Genomic DNA, 22714 nt, shown 5'->3' on the forward strand with positions numbered 1-22714 from the left:
TGCATAATTTTTGCCGTCAAATATGCTACGAATTGCCAGCTGAAGATGATGAAATTATTTGCGCATTTATTTACTAGCGAATTTTTTTTTCTGGATTTTTAAACATAGCCTTTTTAAGTCAAAATTTCTGCGCAGTTTAATTTGTAATTGAAGTTTTTTTTTTTTGTTTTTTAGTGAAGTGAATTTTCCGTTTGGGCAACTGAAATTGTTGGCTTTGAGCTTTTCGCTTCATTTGCCGTGGCATTTTAAAATGTTGACCCGCTTCCGGATGTCTGGCAAGATAAGCCGCTTAGCCCCGTTGATGGATACGAGCTAATGGCTTGTGAAAATGTTTGTAGCCGCTCGGCTCTAGTAAAATATACGAGCCAAGTTGGTAGTATGGACGAAACCCTTAACTTGATTGAGTTGTTTCAGCTTTAAACGGGACTGGGCAAAGCTGTCCATCATTTGGGCGTAAATATTCCAATAAAAACGGAAGCTTGAAGTCAACGAAGATTGAAATGAACTAAGAAAGAGAAAGCATTAATACAGCAATGCTAAATATTTAATGTAAGGCTTGAATGGAAGAGGATTGCGACAGAAGAGCGAACGAGCAGAAGAAGAGGACAGGAGGTCAGTCCAATAATAGAAGAAGTAGATGGAAGGTAGGAGAGTGATGCAATGATGGAGAGTAGGCGAGTTGGAAAATATGAGAGTATTAGAGTTTGTAGTAGAGGAACAGGAGAATAGGAGAGTGGGAGAGTCGAAGAGAGACATAGTGGAGAGTAGGAGAAGTGAACAATATGAGAATTGGCGAGTTGTCGATATGGAGAATAGGAGATTAGGAGTAGAAGTGTTGGACAGTTGGAGATTAGCAGAGTAGCAAAGAAGGGACGAGAGACGTGGAATAAAGAGAAGAGGTATATAGAAACATGCAAACTCGTAGGGAGCTTTATTTATAAGTCCGTATCTTTCAATAAATCTATACCGTATGGACTTTTGTTACAAATATAACACTAACTCATAATTAGTGTCAGTGTTTCTTGTCTTTCTAGTAGATCTCTGCGCACAAGCTTCCATTAAAGCTTTGTTCTAATCTATAATATAATCGTAAATAGGTAACCTAATAGCCCAATTTTACTTTACTGATTCAATTGATTATTTATATCACAGAATCATGTCAATTGGGAAATTTAATATTTAATTAGGTCAGGATACTCCAATGCGATATGCAAATCGAATACTCGAGCATATTAAATGCCAGCTGAGCACGCTGCCCAAGCTCTACTCGCAAAATGTTTCATAATTTTGCAGATTTCGTTCATGTTTCGTTTGACGGTTAACCTCGACGACAATCGTTTATCGATTGGTCATGCAAATTAGACATGGCACTGTCTAAATAGTCCAAACAAATCGCAATTTTTTGGATTTTGTATGCAGTGCACCGACCTACCCCCGCTTAAATGTTATTAATACTCATGCTAAGCTACCCCTGACCCCAACCCCGCAATATCGATATTTATGTGTGTGAGCGTATGTGTGCCTGTATGTGTCAATCGATAAATTTTATTTAGTTCCGTTTGTCGCCTTCCGTTTTCGTCCCACTCTTCCGTTGCGTTGTCAGGCTAAGGACATGCGTTGGCGCTTAACCCACATACCATAACTGAATTTTTATAGTACTGTGTGCGCCCGCTTTTGTGTACATTGTTATTCGCTGTATTTTTTTATTAAAGCAGCCCCTATGATTTTTTTTTTGCTTGTCTTTGACTTTTTTGTTGTCTTCCGTTTGCCTCGCTCCGGCCATATTTTAGTATTTCTATTTTTCCCGTTGCGTGCAGCGCTTCTTTTTGCCGTTTAATTTTTTCTTATTTTGTCTTTTTTTGTTTTCCTTTATTTTGTTTATTGTCTTCTCGCCAATTGCCGGTCTTCGTCAGCGGTACAAATATTTTTGTATTAGCCAATTGTTACACATTTTTTGGTCCAGATAAAAAAATTTCTTTTCGTCTGCTGTTGCCTAGTCTTTTTGGTAATTGGCATTTACTTTTGATTAGAGGGCAAATAGATTCACAGGAAATTCTAGGAATTTAAGATGTGATGTTAAGTCAGAGAAAGTAGAAAATTGGGGAAGCATATTTTTTTTTAACTCAAAAGATTTTACATTGGAAGTCGGATCCATTCAAAAAGACAAAGTTAATTAAAAATTTATAATCAATTTAAATAGTTAAAAGTTTAAAAATAATGTAGATTTTTGTTTCTACTTGACTTTATTCTATTTTAAACCGAAATTATATCAATTTTTTTTATGGGTACGTAAGTTGAAACTATCCCAGAAAATAATTATGGGAAAATGTTTAATATATATACAGTCTAAATCCAACCTGTCGAGCGTTAAATTTTAGTAGAAACTTAAAAAGAATTGTGTTGTACACCATAATTTTAGGTGCTTTCTAGAAAATAATTTCGATGCTAAAAAGTATGCAATTCAAATTACCTTAGAGTAAAACGTCAAATCAATCAATCAATCATGGTATGTGCGCGGCTCAACTCTACATCGAGATCTGAAACTGTTTACTGTGGAGGAACAGATTGGGAGACACACTAGCCGATATAGTGACAGACTGGCTAGACACCGGAGCAGACTAGCGAGAAGATTGCTTCCTGCGAGACCACTAAGGCGATTAAAACGCTTGGGTTTTGCCAAAAATATTAGATAAGTTTAGTTTAGGGATACTTGTAAATATATATTTGTAAGTCCTCCTGAATACATCAGAAGGTTAGGTTCTATATAAATATTCTAATTGTGTTGTTAAGGTACTAAACTTGCATTGTACAGATTCAGCGCTTAAAATAAATATACAAACAAAAAAAAAAAAAAAACAAAAAATCAATTAGAGAAAAGAGTTTATATACTTTGTATGCATATATTCATATAATGGTTAAAGATTCTGTAAACTCAAATATGTAAATGTCAGCTCTTTATCCAATCAGAGTTTATCAGAGGCCGACAGCTGTAAGAAGAGAAAAAAAAAAATAATGAAATAAAAGAGTTAAAGTTGAATCATTTATTTATGGCCGTCGCCTGTCTGTTCCCCGAGGATGCATGTTGATATTTATTGCTGTCTCATTAATAAACCTTTGCCGACGCCATATTGCGAGCAATCCTTCATTATGGCAATTCCCGCGAGTTCTTATCGATTCAGCAGTTGAATTGCGGTTGCAACGCCCGCTGCGTGTCATATTGCAATAATTATGTGCAACATATGGCAAAATGAGCAATATGTAGCGAGGCTCCTTTGGGTTTTTACATCTCGCCCATTGCCAGTCGCCCCCAAGAGCCACGCCCCCGGAAAACTTTTGCAACTGATAACAATCATTGAGCTGTTGGCTCGTTCGTTCGTTCGTTGTGGGTTTCTGTTTAGTGTTTGCCTCGCTCGAAACTTTTCACATTTTCTATGGCACGCGAAAAATACCAAAAAAAAAAAAAAGAGTTCAAGGACATGCCATTTAAAGGTGGGGCCTGGGTCGTGGGGGGGGGGGGGGCTAGGTATTCCCAGTGCTTTATTTAACTTGTCTGCGCTGCGAAAATTGCATTTTCGATTAAGGCGGCTATGTAAACTGCAGTCGGTTGGGTCGGGCACATTCAATAAAGCGGCTCGATGTTTGTACAACATATTGTATCAATGAATGTGTGGCAAAAACTTTTCTTCAGTGGCCTTTAAGCGATAAGCGCGAAAGTTTTTCCGGCCATGCAGAGTCGTTGTATATGTCTTGTTAATGTGGAAGAACTAGAGTCCACAGAGAGTTCATTTCCAAAGGAAAACTTGGGAGAAGCTAAGACAGCAGAGCCTTAATATTTGATGTATATTAAATAAGTATATTGATTAGCTAAACTTTTCTTTACATATACATTTTTGTTGTGTATATAGGGAAATAGCTAAATAACTTGGGTTGAATATAAGGAAATATCTTTTAGTAGGCTGGCGCCACGTAATTCTAGCGCCTAATCGCACCAACCTTTCTCTTATCTATTATCGTAAACATAATTACTTAAGTTACTTTTCCAACTGTAATCAAATAATTACAGGACATATATACTATATATGTATGTATATGTAGAGGAGAGACTGTAAAGGAAAAATTCTGTGTAACCAAAAACCTGCCCCATTTAATTATATTAGACTGCAATTAGCTATACGTTTAGACTGTAAACAACCCCCAAAATGAAGGCAAGTCAAGGAAAGCTAAAAGTGTTTGGTTAGACAGATATCCTGTAAATTTGATTAAATGGAGAATTGAAGTGACTTAAATGTGGTTATAAATAGTAAATATAAAATAAAGTATAGAAATACATTAGAGATAAAATATATAAATAATTTAGAAGTAAAACAAAAAATAATAATAATTTAAAAACAAAAAGCAAAATAATTTTAAAAGTAATATGATATAAATATTATAATATAAATGTATAATTAATTTAAGCAAATATATAAATAATGAAATAAATATATAATATATAATATTTATGCAGGACTCATAGCAAAATTAATAGCTTTAGGATTTCAATTTCATTCCGCTAAGTATCAAGCTAAAATATGATATATGTAGTATATTCCTTAAGACTCTCAAATTGATTTGTAGATTAAGATAGATTAATGAAATGTGCTGAAAAGTATTTAGAAAGTATTTTCTTCTTGGCTGTAAATAACAATATACCCTCTAATTACGAGCTATGGGGTATACATAATGAACCCCATCAAAATTGCATAGACTGATGACATCAGCGCCAGGCAACCCCTGCCAGTGCTAAAGGCTGACTGCTGTTCGCTATCAATTTCCTCCCTCTCCTACCCACACATACCATCCCGCCGCCCACCTCTCTTGTCAGTTACCCTGTTTTAAAGTGCGTTGAACTGGTGCCAAGTGGATACGCCCCAGTGAACTACATTGCAGGATGGCGCCTGCCAAAAAAAAAAAAACCAAGAACATACGAAGTCTAAGCACGTGCACTACGGGCGAATGGAGCAAGGGCCCAAAGTCCAATTGGCGCCAGGGCGCCAAATAACTACGCACATTACCAGGAGCGAGCAGGGTAGAGGGAATGAGATGTAGAGTGCTAGGTCAGTCGACAGCTGTCGTAATCTGTTGAGGCATTCGTCGGATTTGCATACCCTGTAGTCAGTGGAGTGAGAACAGGAGAGGGTATGTTGTAATTGAGTGAAGTTATGAAAACGAAATTGTTAAGAAAGCTGTTACAAAGGCTAAATAAAGCAAAATAAAGTTCGTGTACAGGGTATCTGTTAGTTGTTCATAAGCCAATATGACACAAACTTATCTCTTTAGGTGTGTATATTTACGCTCAAAAGGAAACCAGCATAAGAGAACATCACCTTTTTACGTAAATTAATTAATATTTATATTACGATAGGGTAGCTACAAGTCGTTCACGTTCTTGGAGCGTTTCTCTCTGCCTCTGACTCTGACTCATTTCAGCCATAACAATTTAATTCACGAAATGTTTGTTTACATTGCTTGCAGGATTCAGCTACCACGCGCATTCCTCGGTTGGGTGGCCACTGCCGCTTACCACCGCCTGGCAGCTTTGCTAGCAGCTACATCAAAACCGTCGCTACCACCAGAACGACCACCTCACACATACGCCCACCCACAGCGCTGAAGTCGACAACACAAATCTTTCGTGCGCCCGCATTGCCGGACAATGCCAATGGCAAAGCCCATGCCACTACGAGAGCACGTCCCATTAGCTCCTATCATCCGACGGCTGTGCCGCTGCATGATCTGGGCGCCAGCATCAGGAAGAGTTCGTCCGGCGAACGATTGAACAATGTCGTCAGTCTGATTAGCAAACGCACCCCGAATGTCCTAAGGAAAGTCTTTGGGCAGGGCAAAATGATGAGCAGCAGCGCATCTGGAGCTTCCAACTGCTCCAATCTGATGACAAGCTCGTTGCCACAGACGCCGCTGCCAACGGCCAAGCAGCAGCAGCAGCAGCAGGCACAGAGGCCACCACAATCGTTACTAACTAGCAGCACGCCCATGCCGCTGATGCGCTCCGAGACGTTTGTGTGCGATGAGGAGAAGCAACAGCTTGAGGAGAGCAAGCCCAGTCGGATGTGCTTGGAACAGACGCGTCTCTCCAGCGTCGGCTTTGGGCGTACCTTAGATATGGATGTGAGTGAAAGTAGCTGTGCGCAAAATTACAATAGAAGTGCTATGTTGGAGAAGGAACAGTTGGAGCTGGATAAGAATGCAGTACAGCTGTCGAATCAACGCAGACGCACCATAACTCTCTCCATCAATGAGTCAGCCGAGGGCAACGCGAGCTGTGCCCAGCCAGATCGTACGCATAATGTAATCCCTGCCAGCAATGAGACGGCGGCGGATGCCACACAGCTGCTGGGCAATCACAGTTCCCATCGAGCGGATCGAACCAGGCCCGTTATTTCCAGCTGCAACGAGCCAGCAGATGCCACACAGTCAATGGGTAATCTGAGCAGCTCTCGAGCGGATCGCACGCGTCCCGTAATCCTCTCCAGCAGCGAGGCGGCAGATGCGACACAGTCCATAGGTAATCTCAGCTCTTCTCGAGCGGATCGCACTCGGCCTGTAATCCCAGCAGGGGACGAGGCAAGAGATGTCGACCAGCTGTTGGATAATCGCAGCTATCATCGAGAGGATTGCATGCAACTCTATAAGCCAGCCAAACAGGATCTGGATACTACACTAACTCACAATCTGTCGCTGGACTTGACCAAGAGCATGGATCAGCTGCCCTTGCTGGAGCACATGTCCATGCCCTCAGGCCTGGACATGTTGAGTGGCGTCAAGTCGGAGCAAACCGCTGAAACGGATCTGGACAGCTCCGAATTGGACGTTACGCTGACGGCGCTGGCGCCGAACAAAAACAACATGAAGCTGCCGCTGAATTCCACCATCAATACGGAACGGCTGCTGGACATTAGTGGATTGCAGTCACCGGCCCGGCACATTCAGTTGCTCAACTTGACGCGTGAGTTCCTGGAGCAGTCGCCGACTTGCATGAATCCACAGCTCGGACGGCGCTCTGTGCCACAGCAATCGCTCGTCTGCCTGACGCCGCAGTGGGCGACGTCGACGACGACGCCGATGTCCGGACGCTTTCAGCAGTCGCCGGTGCCGGTGCATTTGCTGTCGCCCTTGTTGAAGGCGGCCCGAAGTGATTTGGTGTTGCCGACGCGCACGCCGGAGGGCGAACTGCTGTCCAATCCACTGGATGGAACCATGACAGCAGTTCAGCTGCGTACGCCGCGCTCCTCGCGGTACAGCCTCGGTCTGGATTTGCAGGAAACAACGCTGGATGCGTCAATCGAACTGGTGGATAGCTCCATATCTTCGTCGCAGCAGCAGCTGCAACTGTTGCAGCAGCAGCTGCTGAAGAAGCAACACAGTTTCGATTTGGATGAGAGTCTGGGCATACTGACGCCGGATCAAATGGAAGAGTTCCTTGACTCATCATCCCACCACAACAACAACAGCAATGCCATATTTAATCATCAGCTGGAGCTGCAGATGTTGCATCAGCAGCAGCAATACCAGCAGCGACTGCAGCAGCAACAGCAGCAGCAGCAACACTTGCAGCAGCAGCTGCGCCTGGAGCAAACTCCCTCGCCCGAGGAGCTGCCTTTGGATCCCATAGAGCCACAGCTGGCGGCTGCCATAGCGACACCTGCACCGGCGTCCACCGCCACCTCCACATCGGCCGCTGCCGTTGTCGCCACCTCCGTCGCCGCGCCCGCTGCCCAGGTGAATGCCAAGCTGAGCAACAGTTTCATCACCAGCGTCACCAGTGTGACCAGCCTGGATACGGGCTATCAGGGCGACGGTGAGATGTCGCGTCCCGCTTCACGCGGCGCCTGCGATCATTCGCCCAGCAATGGACCCCACTTGGGCCGCGTCAGCCGCCAACCGAGCTTTCCACCCATGCCCATGCCAGCCGGCGGAGGTGCTCCGATGCGTCGCCAGGATCCGATGACCGATTCCGATTTCTTTACTGAATCCGATGCGGACGATGTACTGCAGCGTGGCGATCGGCGGGCCCAGGTCATCGACGGGCAGCTGTATGGGCCGGCTATGCAGCCGAGTGCATCGGTGCCGCAGCTGGAGGATTCGTGCATGGAATCATCGGGCATTTTTACAGATGTCGAAAATCGCTGCGATGAGGAAATGCGTCTGCCCGAGCTGGAGGTGGACATGGATATGGATGTCGATATGTCGCCCGACGAGTCAACACAAACCCTACGCAAAGCTCAAGGTCAAGCGCAGCGGGAGAGAAACGAGCAACAGCAGCTCGTGCAGCCACGTCCGCTCTCCTCGTCGTCGGCAGCGACGACGCTCTCAAATCGCACCTCGTACTGTAGCGTTGACGGCGGCAGCGCCAAGAGCTTTTGCGACGAAGCTTTCAATGCGAGCAGCGCCAGTGGCAGCGGCAGCGGCAGCGGCAGCGAGGCGCAACAACGATCATCAGTACAGCGCGTAACTTCGCCGCGTCCGCACGCATCGTTGACGTCGCTCTGCACTGTTGAGAATTTACAAACGGCTTCGGGTTCGCTCTCTTCCAGCTCGTCGCTCTTGTCGCCGAAATCGTCGTCGGGCAAGGCAACGGCAAATCGTAAACAGAAATCGCCGCAAACGCCGCGCAGTGCTAAGGCGCCCGTTGCGCGCAAATCACAGACGCCCAATAAATGGGATGCCGTTATGCATAAAATCGCCAGCAATAAGTCAACAATCAAAACTAATTACAATGATGTAAAGTCCAAAGTGTCCACCACGCGCCCCATGACCGGCACTGGCGCCACGCCCACTGCGGCGCGCAGTCCTTCGAGCAGCGGTAGTCCGCGCATCAGTCCCACTGTACGTCGATCGCCGTCGGTGACGCCGTCGGTGGTAAAGCGCAGCACTAGTGTTAGAAATGCCACGCCCACAACGCCGACGTCAACGCGGCAGCCACAGGATAAAGGCTCTGTTGGCGTCGGCGTCGGCGCCGGCGCCGGCGTCAATGTCTTTACGCGCCTCACCAAATCACAGTCACCCACATCGCCCACTGCCAGCACAGCCGGTGCAGCTAAGCGTTTGCAACCGCTGATGGTTAAGCGGTAAGTCATCCAATTGCACTGAGCAAAAATTGTGAAACTCATAGATGATAAGGAGAGTGCATACTGATTGCATTAGTTGCATTTGCATTGCATTAGAGCCCTTTGGGGTTTTGGTTTAAAAGTGATTGTTTTTGGTTGTTTGTAATCAGCGCCTACCTGTATTTCTATAGGCGTTTCCATTACTTAATTCTTTTTCAACGATTCTACTTCATTCCATGTGGAATTTTCACTTGAATTTAATGATCTTACTCATTTTTGCTCTTTGGCTTAAGAGAGATAATATATTTTGCATAGTTGCATCAACTAATGCTCTTAATCATGTAATTTAAAATTATATATTTTACTCTTAATCATATCAGTCATATATTCCAGCTCCAATATAATTTTTTAGGCATTTGTTTCTCTTTTCATTCGTGATTTTAATATTTAATTTAGACTCTACTGATTTTATATGTCAAATATATATTTTTCTTAACTCTTTCAATATTAACAATTCCTTAAATTAATTTTTTTTTATTTTTATTTTTGTCGGAAAAATAGATCAAATCGAATGCTAGAACGAAATTTGGTCTCTTTAATCGGTTATTCAGTTCCAAATATATATATATATATCTTCCAATCAAGGTCGCGTTTATAACTTCCTTAATTCATTTACAATTTTACCAGTGACTCAATTGAATATGGAAATTCAACTCATATTTGTTACTATAATGATCTGTTATGGTAATAAAATTTGAATTAAATTTGCATCTCCAGAATTTCAATAATGCAATGACTTGATACGGATCTCTTCGCTCATCTCTTTCCTTATATCCAATTGCCCTTTATTGAATTCGAAACCCCTTCCCCAGCCACATATGCCATTATCTTTCTCAGCAGTCGACTGCAAACCCCTTTTATGGCACATTTATGGCTAACATCTGCCAATCATCTGGTTGGCAATTTTTTGTTTTTTTTTTTTTTATCAATATCTTACAACATTTTTCATTGTGTGCGCCTTCTTATCAGCTGCGGCTATTGATTGATTTCTTGTGTTCCACATTTTGTTTATAAGGCTATCGACTGCACTGTTTAATGGCCATCGCTCACCTGTCGGCGATAAAGACCGTCTAACAGCGCCCCCCCCACTACCTCTACGTGTCAGACTCGAATGTACATTAATAAATTGAGTTCAGGGTCAGTTGAGAGACTGATTTTTTTAAGCGGCGCAATAGGCCATTAAATAGCAGTTCCCAACTGGAAATAGTTAACCTAGAGTATATAGAATATTTAAATGTTATTTACATAAAACTTAGATGATAGTAAGAGGTAAATGGAATGCATTTGATTAAAATGTTAAGCCGACTTGGTAATAATTTTATTTATAATTCAAGTAGTTAAAGAACTTAAGAGTATGATAATTCAATCTAATTCTTATAGCTCAACAAGAAATTGAATACAATATCTACTTGAATAATAGAATACATTTAATTTGGTGAATACACGTACTAAACTTCTTCAGATATTTACCTATAAATTACCTGTGTTTTGTTCATCTAATCTGAATTATTTATTCAGTTTATGTGATGTCATGAATTTGTTGGGGCTTGCAAAACTTGATGCAAACATCTGAATGTCCAACATATACAAATTAGCCACATTGGACTATAGGCAAACAGACTTCAATTTGACCAAGAACCCTAACCCCGAAAATTCCACAACAGCTTGGGCCCAAAAGTCAAATTAAACTATTTGCTATATAGTGGGAAAGGGAGAGCAAGCAAGGCAGTGTGAAGGAGTGAGAAGAGTAGAGTACAGTAGAGCAGCTAAGCGACGCCAAGCTGAACAATTTATTGGACCCGTGTCGTGTATATTAAGCATCATTTGTCGACCTTGGGAGGGGGGAGGCGCCTAATATTTAAGCATAAATTAGTCTAGGTTCAGGGAGGGGTTGTGCATGCTATGGATGCTTATGCGTGTGCGTTTTGCTTAATTTCACAGCATTTTTGTTTTTGGCATTAAAAACGAGGTTCACATGAGTTGAGCTCAGCATTTTCGCTATTTTGTCATGTGAACCGGGCGAATGTGCGCCGTTTACTCATTCTACACATTTGTTCCGGCTGAAGGGGCGTATGTGCATTATACAAATTAATACAAAAGAGAACAATAATGCGACATGGAAAGAGAGAGTGAGAGAGAGAGAGAGAGAGAGAGAGAGAGACGGCTAGAGGGAGATATAAAATGACAGCGGCAAACCCAAAGAGATATAGCGAAAATTAATACCACTGAACTTTGACTTTTTTGCTCACTTTATTTTGGGATTAGTTGAGCAAAATCCAAAAAAGAAAGAAAACAAATATAAAAGTTTATAAAAAGCAGAGCAAATGCTCAATTAATTTAATTGCCAGGGTCGTCGTCGTCGTCGTTGTTTTGGGTCTATTATGTGGATTACTTTTGTTTAAGTCTGCGCAAAACGTTTGGAATTAAAAATCAAAAAACGTGGTCAAAAGTTTTATATGTGCATATATATATATGTATAAAGTCTATATGTATATATGTGTATATTCCACTAAACACGCTTATATATTCTAAGCGCAATCACAATAGTAATGCAAACCGCAAATTAATCGTAAATCTTATATGATCTATTGCGCACTCTGTCTTGCTCTCGCTCTCTCACTCTATTACTCTCTATATCTAAGTGGCATCTGTACATTTATTTGCCTTTGCTTCAACGAGTTTCGTGCACTTTTTATTTGTTTTCCATGCGCATTGCATTAAAATTCATTAGATAAAAGTATTTCTTATTTTATTTATTTATTTGATTATTTGATGAATATGCTTGGGTTTCGCGCTTAAGTCTAGCATGCTGTTTATAAATAATATATCCTATATGTATATAATTTATGCAGCATCTAACTGTCAAATTTGACACGCACCTTAACAAGCTGTCAGGCTGCAGATTTTGTTTTTGTTTATTTCACATGAACTTTTTCTTTACACGACCTTGCTTCATCATCAAAATTACATTTCGGACACATTCCCAAAGAATTTGTTACAGCAAAAATTTGACAGCTCGAAAAGACACAAAAAAAAAGTTGCTTATGAAGAAATCTACTATTGTCAGACACTTGATTAGTATATCAAGCACTTGTCAACTGAGTCTTAAGACAGTTGTCAAATTCTAGTTAAGGCATTGTCATGTGAGCTTTTGAATGTTTTTTGATGGGAGCTGGAAATGTTAAAATTAAATTATGTAAATCTCTTGACTTAAGTGAACTTTCAGGTTTTGATAATTGACTTGATTATTCAAGTTGATGTTAAATTAAAGCAGATGTCAACGAGTTTGAACCTTAACTTCTATTTAGCAAAGAATAGCAATTCAATATATATTGATTTAAATTTTATTGTAAAGTTCAAGTAACGTGTATTAGATTAGTAGATGTCTAAGCTTAGATTTATTAAATGTCTAAGTTTGTTAAGGTCAACTTCCAAATTTCACCAAAAAAAAAAAATAAAAAAAATAAAATAAAATAAAATAAAATAAAATAAAATAAATAAATAAAGAAAGAGGGAAAAAAAAACTTAAATAACTCATAACTAATTTGTTTATAAACAAACTTGAACTTTAGTAGCTTGAGCCGAGGCAAAGTAATTTTTTTTTTGATAACAATTTTTATATTATTATTAAGATAACAAGCCGATAATCTGTGTTGCTTAACTTGTGAGGTGCTTACCTAGCTTACCTAGCTTAACATGCAATCATTCAATGTTGCTTATTGTTATTTTTATATATATTTTTTATTTTTACATTGAAAACCACAAGAACAGCAAACGTAAGACAGCCGCCAATTACAACAACAATAAGCATATAATTACAGAGTATGTGTGAGTATGTCACAATTGACAGCGTAGTGCGAGAAGATATCTCTCTCGTAAACTCGCACAGAAAACCAATCACAATAACAACAACAACTGCGGCTACAACTGTGAATGGGTGTGAATGTATCTTGAAGTGTGCGCAGCGCTGCTTTTGCCTTTTCGAGTGTGTGAAAAACGCCCAAGCTCTAACAGACTCTCTATATATATATATATATGTGTATGTATATATTTGCTTATTTATTGAATTTGCTACAAGATTCAGTAAGCTTTGCAAGCGAGCTTATGAAACCTACTGAAGATATTATCAGCTCAAATGAAACCTTGTTTTGGAATTTCACATCTCATGAAATATATTATTTATGTTTGCAATTTTCAAGTCTAAGAATTTCTGCAAAGCATAAATTTGGTTGACAATTGTAGCTTAAATTGTTTTAGCGTATGATATCATATCTGAATATATAGAATATAGAAATATTATGTGCTCAAAATGCATTCATAATATAAGCACGCGCAGCTTAATGCAATACCTACTATATATTTTGGATTTTGTTTATGACTCAAACAATGAGCTAATGAGCTTGGTTTGTGACCTTCTGCTCAGATGAGATAACCAAGAAAGTCTACAACATATTTCAACTTTGCCTGCAATAGATAAGTGCAGGTAAAAATGGTTAGTCAACAGCATTGGCATTATCAATTATTATTATGCACTCGTAAATGGTCTTTGTACATACAATGAAAAATAATAAAGTTTATGGTTAAAAAAAAACGACCTGAATAATAGTCAACACAATTTGTAGACTAAATAAAATTTTATTTTTAGCTACATTTAGAGAAAGAAAGAAAAAAAAAAAAAAAAAACGATTCTCAACAAAGAGTAATTATAAAATAACAAAAATCAAGATGTTAAATTTTATGTGGAATATTTTTTTTGTAACAAAACTTCCCTTAAGTAAAGGAAAGTTTTCACTTCTAAAAATTTTATCACTTTCTATAAATTTGTGAAAAGATAAAGTTTTGTCTGTTGGCTAGCAGTGCGGATGTTACTTTCATATGAACATTTAATATTTATTTATTGTCCCTTCGCAAAAAGTTGTTGGTTATCAGCTTAAAAGTTTTTAGCAAGTTGCTTTCAGTAATATTTCCAAGTATTTGTAATCGAATTTATTGTCGAGTCGAAAAATATTTTCCATTTCATCCGATCAGAGCAAAAACTGACCACAAAGAGCAAATACCATTAGTAAAGACACGCATAAGTCAGAGCTTAGCTAAAATTGTTGTCGATACGGAAACAGAAATGTGAACAAAAACCATAAATGTGGAAACCCCACCTGCTGCCTCACAGCTAGCACTAATTGTTGGTTTTTAGGGCTGGGCTGAGCTTTTCGGTTCGTGTGTAGCTCATGTTATCATGGGGCAAAGAGCAGATAAACAACCACACTGAATGAGAGAGAGGGAGAGAGATAAACGTAGAGAGAGAGACTGAGCAATTGATATATGGATGGGCATGAGAAATACCATAAATTTCAACAAGGTCAACGTGAGAAGCAGAACAACAATTAAGCAGCACGAAGAAACACACAAGAAACAAAAAAAAAGAAAAAAAAAAAAAGCTAAAAATAAACCGAAAAACAAATATTGATTTTCAGTTGAAATAATTGAGTGTAAAAAACGAAGTTGAATTGAAAGTTGAACATTAGGCGGGCTAAGGAAAAAATCTTCACTAATCTAGCTAAATATTTGTGCCTTGTAAGCGGCTTCATTAACACGAGCCTGTAAAGATTTCTTATAACCACTTTTTTGTTGCTGTTGTTTTCTTTTTTTTTTTTTTTTTTTTTTTTTGCAAAGTAATGAAAACGAGCGGCTTAAGCGCTTAGGTCATATAGATAAGAGAATGTAACAATACACTGAAGAAAATGAAGAAGAATTATATAGATATTATGTATAATCCTTTGATGAGCAATTCGTTAAGATAACATAAAACTGTGAGGTCTACGATCTTCATGTGTAAATTGAAACATTATGATTGAGTATAGTTAGTGTAGATAAGATAGATAGATACATAAATAATGTTAACAATATTAATATATAGTGTACATAATATATAGTATATATAATAATTTCTTATAAGTTAAGAAATAACTTTCTTATAAGAATAAACATTTGAAATAAAAGAATTTCTACGAATTTTTTAAAGAGTTTCACATAATTTAAATATTGTTGAGAAAAAAAAAATGTGCATAGTTTCTCGTAATTGGGTTTGGGAAAAATTAGTAGAGAGATAATAAAAAAAACATTTTTGGATAAATTTCCTATTCTTGCGGACCAAAAGAAAAAGATTTAGAGAACAAAGGCAAAACATGAAGAAAAACTTCAATAAAACATGTTCTTGAAGATTAAAAACCGGCGAAAGATAAATAGTGAAAATAATAAAACCAAGCTTAAAACAAAGAATTTTAAAGGTACTTAAGATTTTCTTTCTAAAAGTAAAAAATTTTTTTTTTAAACCTATGTAAGATGTCTTGTAGAAATTTGACTACTTTGTTCTGCTCTTAATTAGACAACTTGGGATTGTTTATTCTATCAACTAGAGCTATTATTATACAAAAGACTTTGACTTAAAATTTTGTTAAATAATATAATATTTGTAGAATACAGCCAGAGTTCATAACTGTGTATTTAGGACTTGTTTCATTATAATTTCCGTTTTTATATTTATTTTTTTCTTTTTTGTGTATGCTTCAAGAAATTAATATGTTTGCTAGTTTCTGTCTGTAGCTTGATGGAGATTTTATGGCTTTGACCTTTGAATGATGCTGTCAATTTAATGTTAATGATCATGACGACTGCCAAACTAACCATTAAATATGATTGTGAGAGGTTATTAATAACAAAAAGTAACCCATCATTTATACAATTGGTAAAAGTTGCGACTCGATGATGACAAACCATTCAATAATAATAAAATTGTCTATCAACACCAGCCACCAGAGGCAGAGTTCGAGTGAGTGAGCGCTTGCTTATTCGTGGTGCAGATGTCTCTGCCTCAGTATCTTTTCGCATATTGCTGGCAGAGCGCAGCTGTAAATCAATTGTGAACCCGTACTGCCTCGCACCCGATCCCGAACTCTGTTCCGGCCCTGGTGGCAAATACTCGTAGCGCTGTTTTGACAAGTGTCACGAGAGCTGTCAACACGCTCCACTCAGATAGAATGCATGCAAACGGTTCCAGCCGGCTACAAAAAATATGGTGAGAAGATGATATATGTATATGAGATGATCGACAAAGAGATGCTCTTTGAAATGTCAAAGGTTGGGAATTAATATGATACGAATTGTAAAAAGGAAGGTAGTTATATAAAATATGTACTAAGAATTTGTTTGAGAATTGCTTCGTTTAGATAATAATCGAGTTACAAATAGTTAGGCAATGTTTTGTTAGGTAAGGTTAGGTTTTATGAGATTAAGCTACTATTATAAAACATTTATGTATTTATATATATTTTGAAATTGAAACATGGAAACACAAATGCTGAATCTAATAGTAGCTCTTATCTGAGATTACAGTACTAAATTCCTGCACCCTATCTAATCGTTAGTCTAAAACAACAAAGAAAAGAACAGTTGGAATTTTTATAGCCATTATCATATCACTTGAAATATGAAGATTACAATTTTATTATTTTTGTGTTTTAACCAAATTATTAAAATAGAATACAATATCAAAATTGAGCTTTTCTTAAAGTTTTTAATTAAATTTTTAATTACTATATTAAGTTATGTTAGATTACGACTAATTATACTTGAGTTAAGGCTTATTAAAAAAAAAAAATTAAAAAGTATTTGACTGATCTATGAAATTCTTATTTCATCACGATCAGGAAATATTATTGTATTATATATACAAACACACACAAAATGAAACTCATGCTGCCTCGTTTGTGCTACCCTGCCAATGCAGGGTATTTATATATCTTTTATTAATTTTTTTTTATCCCTCGGCAACTATTTAACGCCCACAAAAAATGCAAGCGCGTTGTTGTAATTAAAAATACAATCAGTTTGTTTTTTTTTTTTTTTAATTTTTTTTTTTAATTTTCTTTAATATTTTTGCCGCATTTTTATCATGTTTTAAACTTAATTTCATATTATGCAACATTTTCATGGGTTTTGGGTTTTACATGCCTCTCGGTCGTTCCAGCGGGCAAATGCGTGAAAAATTTAAAAACCGTAACAAACGCACAATATATATATATATTTTTTTTTTTCGTAGTCTGACGACGCGACTTACGTTGTTCCCCTGTTGCCCGCCTAACCAGCGGCGTTTTTTTTAATAGCTTTGAACTGGAAAAAAATACACGAAAAGACCAGCAAAAAAAAAGTTAACAATAACAAAAACAAATGGCAAACGTGTTTCAGACCAAAAGGTTGAAAAGTAGCTCCCAATATTCAATTCAAGCGCCAACTTCTGCTTCAGCTCACCTCCCTCTGCTCGGTCAAGTTATTCACGTCAGCGCTTTGAATTAACTTTTTTTTTGTTGTGGCTTATTTCACCTTTTGTTTACATTATTAATATACAATTATGTATACACAAACTGGCGGCCTGGCAAATTTATAATTTGCTTAACTTTTTGCTGCAAAAAAATGCTGTTTATAAATATTAAATTAGCTGGCAGCTGCGTGTAAATTGGGATACATTTTGTATATTAGCAATGAATTTATGGAGCAGCCATAAAAATAGGAAAAACAAAACCGACAGATTGTAGAGATATTTATTTATTAATTTTTTTTTTTTAAATAGATAATATCTTAATTTGAGCTAAGCGAATATCAAAGAAGATCGAAAGTCCATTAAAAGTTGTTTATAAAATTTGATCAATTGAATTTTGAAGCTGTTTTATGATGAGAATTTCGATTGCGCTGATCGAAAATGATTACAAAAATAGAATATGAAATAGAGCATACATTTCTGAAAATGTTTTTAAAAATATGCAAAACACAAATTTGGATTTTGTAACTTAGTGCGGAGCTTAAAAATTTCTCCTGACTTCACAAATAATTATATAATATTCCAGCAAATTATGTATATAAATTCAATTGAATATCATTAATTTGCAAGCGGAACAAATAAATGAAGTGCCCATTGTATACTCTGTATTATATAAAGAGGATTATCAAGTTATGTAAATGTAAATAAAAATAGGCAAACCTCTTATCCAATGTTTATCTGGTAAATAAAATTAAGTATGTGTATGTAAATTCATTTATACAAAGCATACAGGGTTCAAGTGATTCCTGGTCGGAATGCTGGATAAGCTGGTTGGATTCAGAGATAATTTCATATACTAGAGAAAATTTCATATACTATAAGAGCTAGATATGACGTTTGGCAAATATTTTTCTCGACATATTAAACTGAATAAGTCCCTATTTTTCCAGTCTTGATGAAAGTTTAGTTCATGAATTAATATTGATTATATTAAATATTATATTTACAGCACTAATCCCTTAAATAGAGAGATTCACAAATCTTAATTTATAATTGCTGTACAAGGCATCTCTGAGTCTTATACTCTGCCCTATCAAACTAATTGTTTAGATCACATTTGTTTGCACAACAAATGAGCTGAAAGTTAACAGATTGTTGGCAATTGAAAGTGCCAGAAAATAAAAGTTTCTTCTTTAAACCGCAAAGTACAACTTTCAAGCCATGGCGGCTGTCACAAGGCTGAAACTTAAAGCCCTTTTTTCTAACTAACTTAAACCCTTCAGTGGTAATGAAATTTGTAACTCGTAAGTGGAAAAATCAACAAAAGATTCACGCACCAATTTGTATGTAAATATATGTATGCTACACACATATATACATATATATGTGTGTTTATAGCTTAGCTGACCCTGAACTTGTGGCCAGATTGAAGCTACAGCTGCGGCAATTGAGAGCCCGTCGAGCCCAAGTTTGGTTATCGTGTGAATATTTATACGCTAATCAATGAGCGTCTCTCGGTCTTTATATTTATGGGCGTTGCTTGTAAATGTGCTTTTGGCTAAAACAAAATATATATAAATTTCACATCAAGCAGCTTGCTGAATTATATATATATATGTGTATTTATGAGCCACTGTATTCAAGTCAAGCGCCGCAAAAGTCTGTTATTGGCCCGTGACACGTGGCTCATAACCACAAATGTTGTAATACGACATGTCTGCATAGCCATAAAGCCATATTTATGCTTTATGATGTGAAGAACCTTATCTTTTTTTTCTTTTTTTTTTTTTGTACATCATTAGAAATAAGATGTTAGGTGTATGAGCTGGTAAGAACAGAGGTCATTTGTTAATGAGATAGGTTAAATGGGGTTTACTAAGAATCAGTTTTCCACGGGGCTCCGACGTACTGAGTCGGTGTCTGACCCAAGACAGTTAAAGGCTTAGCCAAGTGTAGCTATTGGCTAAGTATACGAAAGTGGAATATATATAAAAAGATATATAGAATTGATCCCCTAACTGAACGTTGAAAAAAATTAGTACATTAAAAGTGCTGCAATGTAATATTAAAAATTTTTTAATGAATGTTCAACTTTTTATTAAGTATTAAGTACTTCAATGTTTTATTATTTTAGATAAGAACTGAATTGATAGATAAGCATATTGTAAATACAGCTATTCGTAATCGATTGTTGTGAAATCAATAACCAAATGTATGAAATACCTAATCAGTACATTCCGTTTCAGTATACTTAGATATAAAATAAAATAAGTAATAGCAAAATTAAGAAATTATTTTTTTAATACCCTGAAATCTTAAAGATTATTATATATTATTATAATAATGCACTTTAATATTAGTTGGATTATAAATTATAATGAAATAGATTTTTCAAAAATCTAAATTTTAGGAAAAAAAAACAGAACTGCTTATATATTAGACCCTTAGGCCAATCAATATTTCGATAACTTTGAAGTGATATTTAAAGCAGTTATTAAATACAAATTAATGGTGTTAGTTCCCATAGTTTCGCTGCTAAAGCAAACTTTTGGCGCCATTAATCTTTTACACAAATATACCTTGGCTAATTGAATTTTAATCTGTAAAAAATGTCATAGCGAAGTTTCGTTTTGTTGCCAGAGTCGGTTGATAAATGACTTTGGAATGAGACGACCTAAAATTGGCAAACAAAATTATATATGTATATACAGAATATATATAGTTTTATATATGTATATGAAAAACGCAACGGTCACGTTTATTGAATTGGAATTTTATCTCTTTCTTTGTGAAGTTTCTTCCATTTCCATATTATTTGGATATCATGATTAATTGCTCAACTTTATTTGTTAGCAACTTTTTGTTGCTTGGGGCGTATAATTTGTCAGCTTTTGTTAGCCGGTTTTCTGAATTGAGATGATGCGACAATCATGCAAATATAAATGGAAGTGTTGCGACCTAATTAGGCATGACTACAATTTTCGAGTGCTAAATTACGTACTCGAGTCCAATGCTCATTTAATGTGTTAGTCTTGATGAAGATCATGTAATTTATACTTAAACCGGGTGTTCTTAAAGGGGAGCAAGTTTAATATGGAGAGGAACAAATTAAAATGGTGTAATATTTCGGATATTAAACTATGATTTTATATGTAATCATAATATTTTGTACTTGATTTATCTCATGTGTAAAAACTGTTGAAGCACAAATAGCACAACGCTTCACATCAATTATGCAATGCATGATTATAAAGTAAATCAAATCGAATTTCCAACTGTTTCGTTTTGGTCAATTCATTTAAGTGCAAAGCAAGTGAAGCGACAATCAATTGAAATGCAATGGTGCAAAGCGATTTCAGTTGCAATTTGTCAATGTTGCATTTTGATGTCAATTAGCATTTGGCGGAACTGCACCGAAATCACCAACGGTAGCTGCAAAAAGTTAAGTGCCATATGGCAAGCCCAATGTCCGTTTCGCCTTCCAGTTGTTCATAATTGTATGCCGACTCTTCCTCAAAACTAGAACAAGCTTAACTGACTGTATCATGCTCGTTTAGATAGATCTGCAATAGACTTAGCAATATAAATATTTATGACTAATGATTCTGTTGTACAGGTTATATAGATCTATAACCATAGCACCATTTGCATAACTAGGAGATTTTATATAGCTCTATAATCTATGATTCATTTAAATATCTAGCTCTAAAATTATTGCAGACATATTTGCTCTGATTCCCCACGCATCCAAGGCGCCTATATACATAACTATTTATCAGTATATGCCAGGAAAATACATAGTCAAACTAATATGCCCTTAACACCTCATAAACGAGCATATAAATGGAAGAAAATTATTGCCGCTGACAAAATTTGCATTCCAAATTTATGCAAGTTTCGTATTTTGTGTGTTTTTCCTCTGCGTTCTTTAGCTGCTGCCCAGTAATTACGAGTGCAGGGAATACAACTCGTGATTCCGCGTATAAGAAACGTAAAATTTGAAATTATAATCAAGCTAGTTTTTAGTGCAAAGTTTGCGGTGGTAAACGTTAGCCCAAGTCGTTGTGGCCAATGTAAATTGTTTATTAGCCTGGCTAAAAGGTAGCTGCTGGCGTAGCGAGGGCGAAGCATGGCAACCAGTAAAAAAGAAAGAGATGTTGCTTCAATTTGAAAAGTGTTAGTGTAAAAATATTGTTTTAAGCAGTAAACTTTAATAATTTCTATATAAACAGAGCTGTAGATGAAGTGGAGTAAAAGCGTTGTGTATTTTCCTGTTTATGTTGGCTGGGTTGGTTAGCTCTTATAGTTAGTTTAGCAGGAGTTTATTTTTTTTTTTTTTTTTTTAAGTAAGTAAAGTATAAGCATAATCTGAAGGAAAAAATGATCATCTTGACGGCAGTGTCCTCAGTACTCAGATATATGCAGAGCAATCCGTGTATAAATATATAAATTCCAGATTTTCCGTTTTCATTTCCATGGATTGAGAGCATAAAGTACAGCTGATCAGGTGGTTTAGTGGGTTGCTTATAATACAGACATTTTTCTGAATAATAATAATTTAGGTAATCACAAATTTCATAACCAAGAAAGCGTGTTAAGTTGTAGATGGATAAAAGATATATGTATTAGACTTTTTATATACCAAAGAGTTTTTTTTTAAGTGCTTAAAAATTTTCCTAGAATATTTATTATGCAAATAATATTAAATTAAAAATATCTTCGTCTATTACATTCCTCCATATATAGCTATATTTATTTAAAAGTCTAGCCAGAGCGGCGTTAATGTGTAATTAACAGCAAGTGACCCCAATCTATATTAACCTAAAATTGTCATCCACCTTTCTTAACTTCAAATGAAATTATCGTCTCGCGTTAATAGATTCCCGGGGGTCCAATGCAATTTGATGGTATTTTAAGTGCCGTTGCTAAAGAACAGCTGCGGTATTTGTACCGTCAGCTTCATCAAAATTTTCATCATATGATACTATTAGGAAAAAAAAAGCAGAAAAAAACAGATTGAAAATGAAACGACAAAAAAGTTCACGTGGCGACATTTGCAACGCAAAGCCAAAAGTCGTTGAAGAAAAGTCAACAAGGGAGAAAAATACTAGAGAGACAGAGTGAGAGGTGAAGAGAAAAAACTCTGACAGCAATTTATGTGAGCGTGAAAACAAATTGCCTAACGTATGGAAAATTATTGCATATGGAGACCAAATAAACGCTAGAAAGAGTCAGA

General features: G+C 36.9%; 1 protein-coding gene across 1 annotated transcript in view; it reads left to right on the forward strand.

Moving 5' to 3' along the window:
- Positions 1-22714, forward strand: part of toc (toucan) — a 111448-nt gene that overhangs the window by 18982 nt on the left and 69752 nt on the right. The window contains exon 2 of the mRNA XM_089463950.1: positions 5515-9128. Within this exon, the coding sequence (XP_089320076.1) occupies positions 5515-9128 (3614 nt within the window). The remainder of the gene's footprint in view (positions 1-5514; positions 9129-22714) is intronic.

Source organism: Drosophila arizonae, chromosome 3 (genome assembly GCF_054131065.1).
Source record: "Drosophila arizonae isolate 15081-1271.41 chromosome 3, UAZ_ARI_1.0, whole genome shotgun sequence".
Taxonomy (NCBI): domain Eukaryota; kingdom Metazoa; phylum Arthropoda; class Insecta; order Diptera; family Drosophilidae; genus Drosophila; species Drosophila arizonae.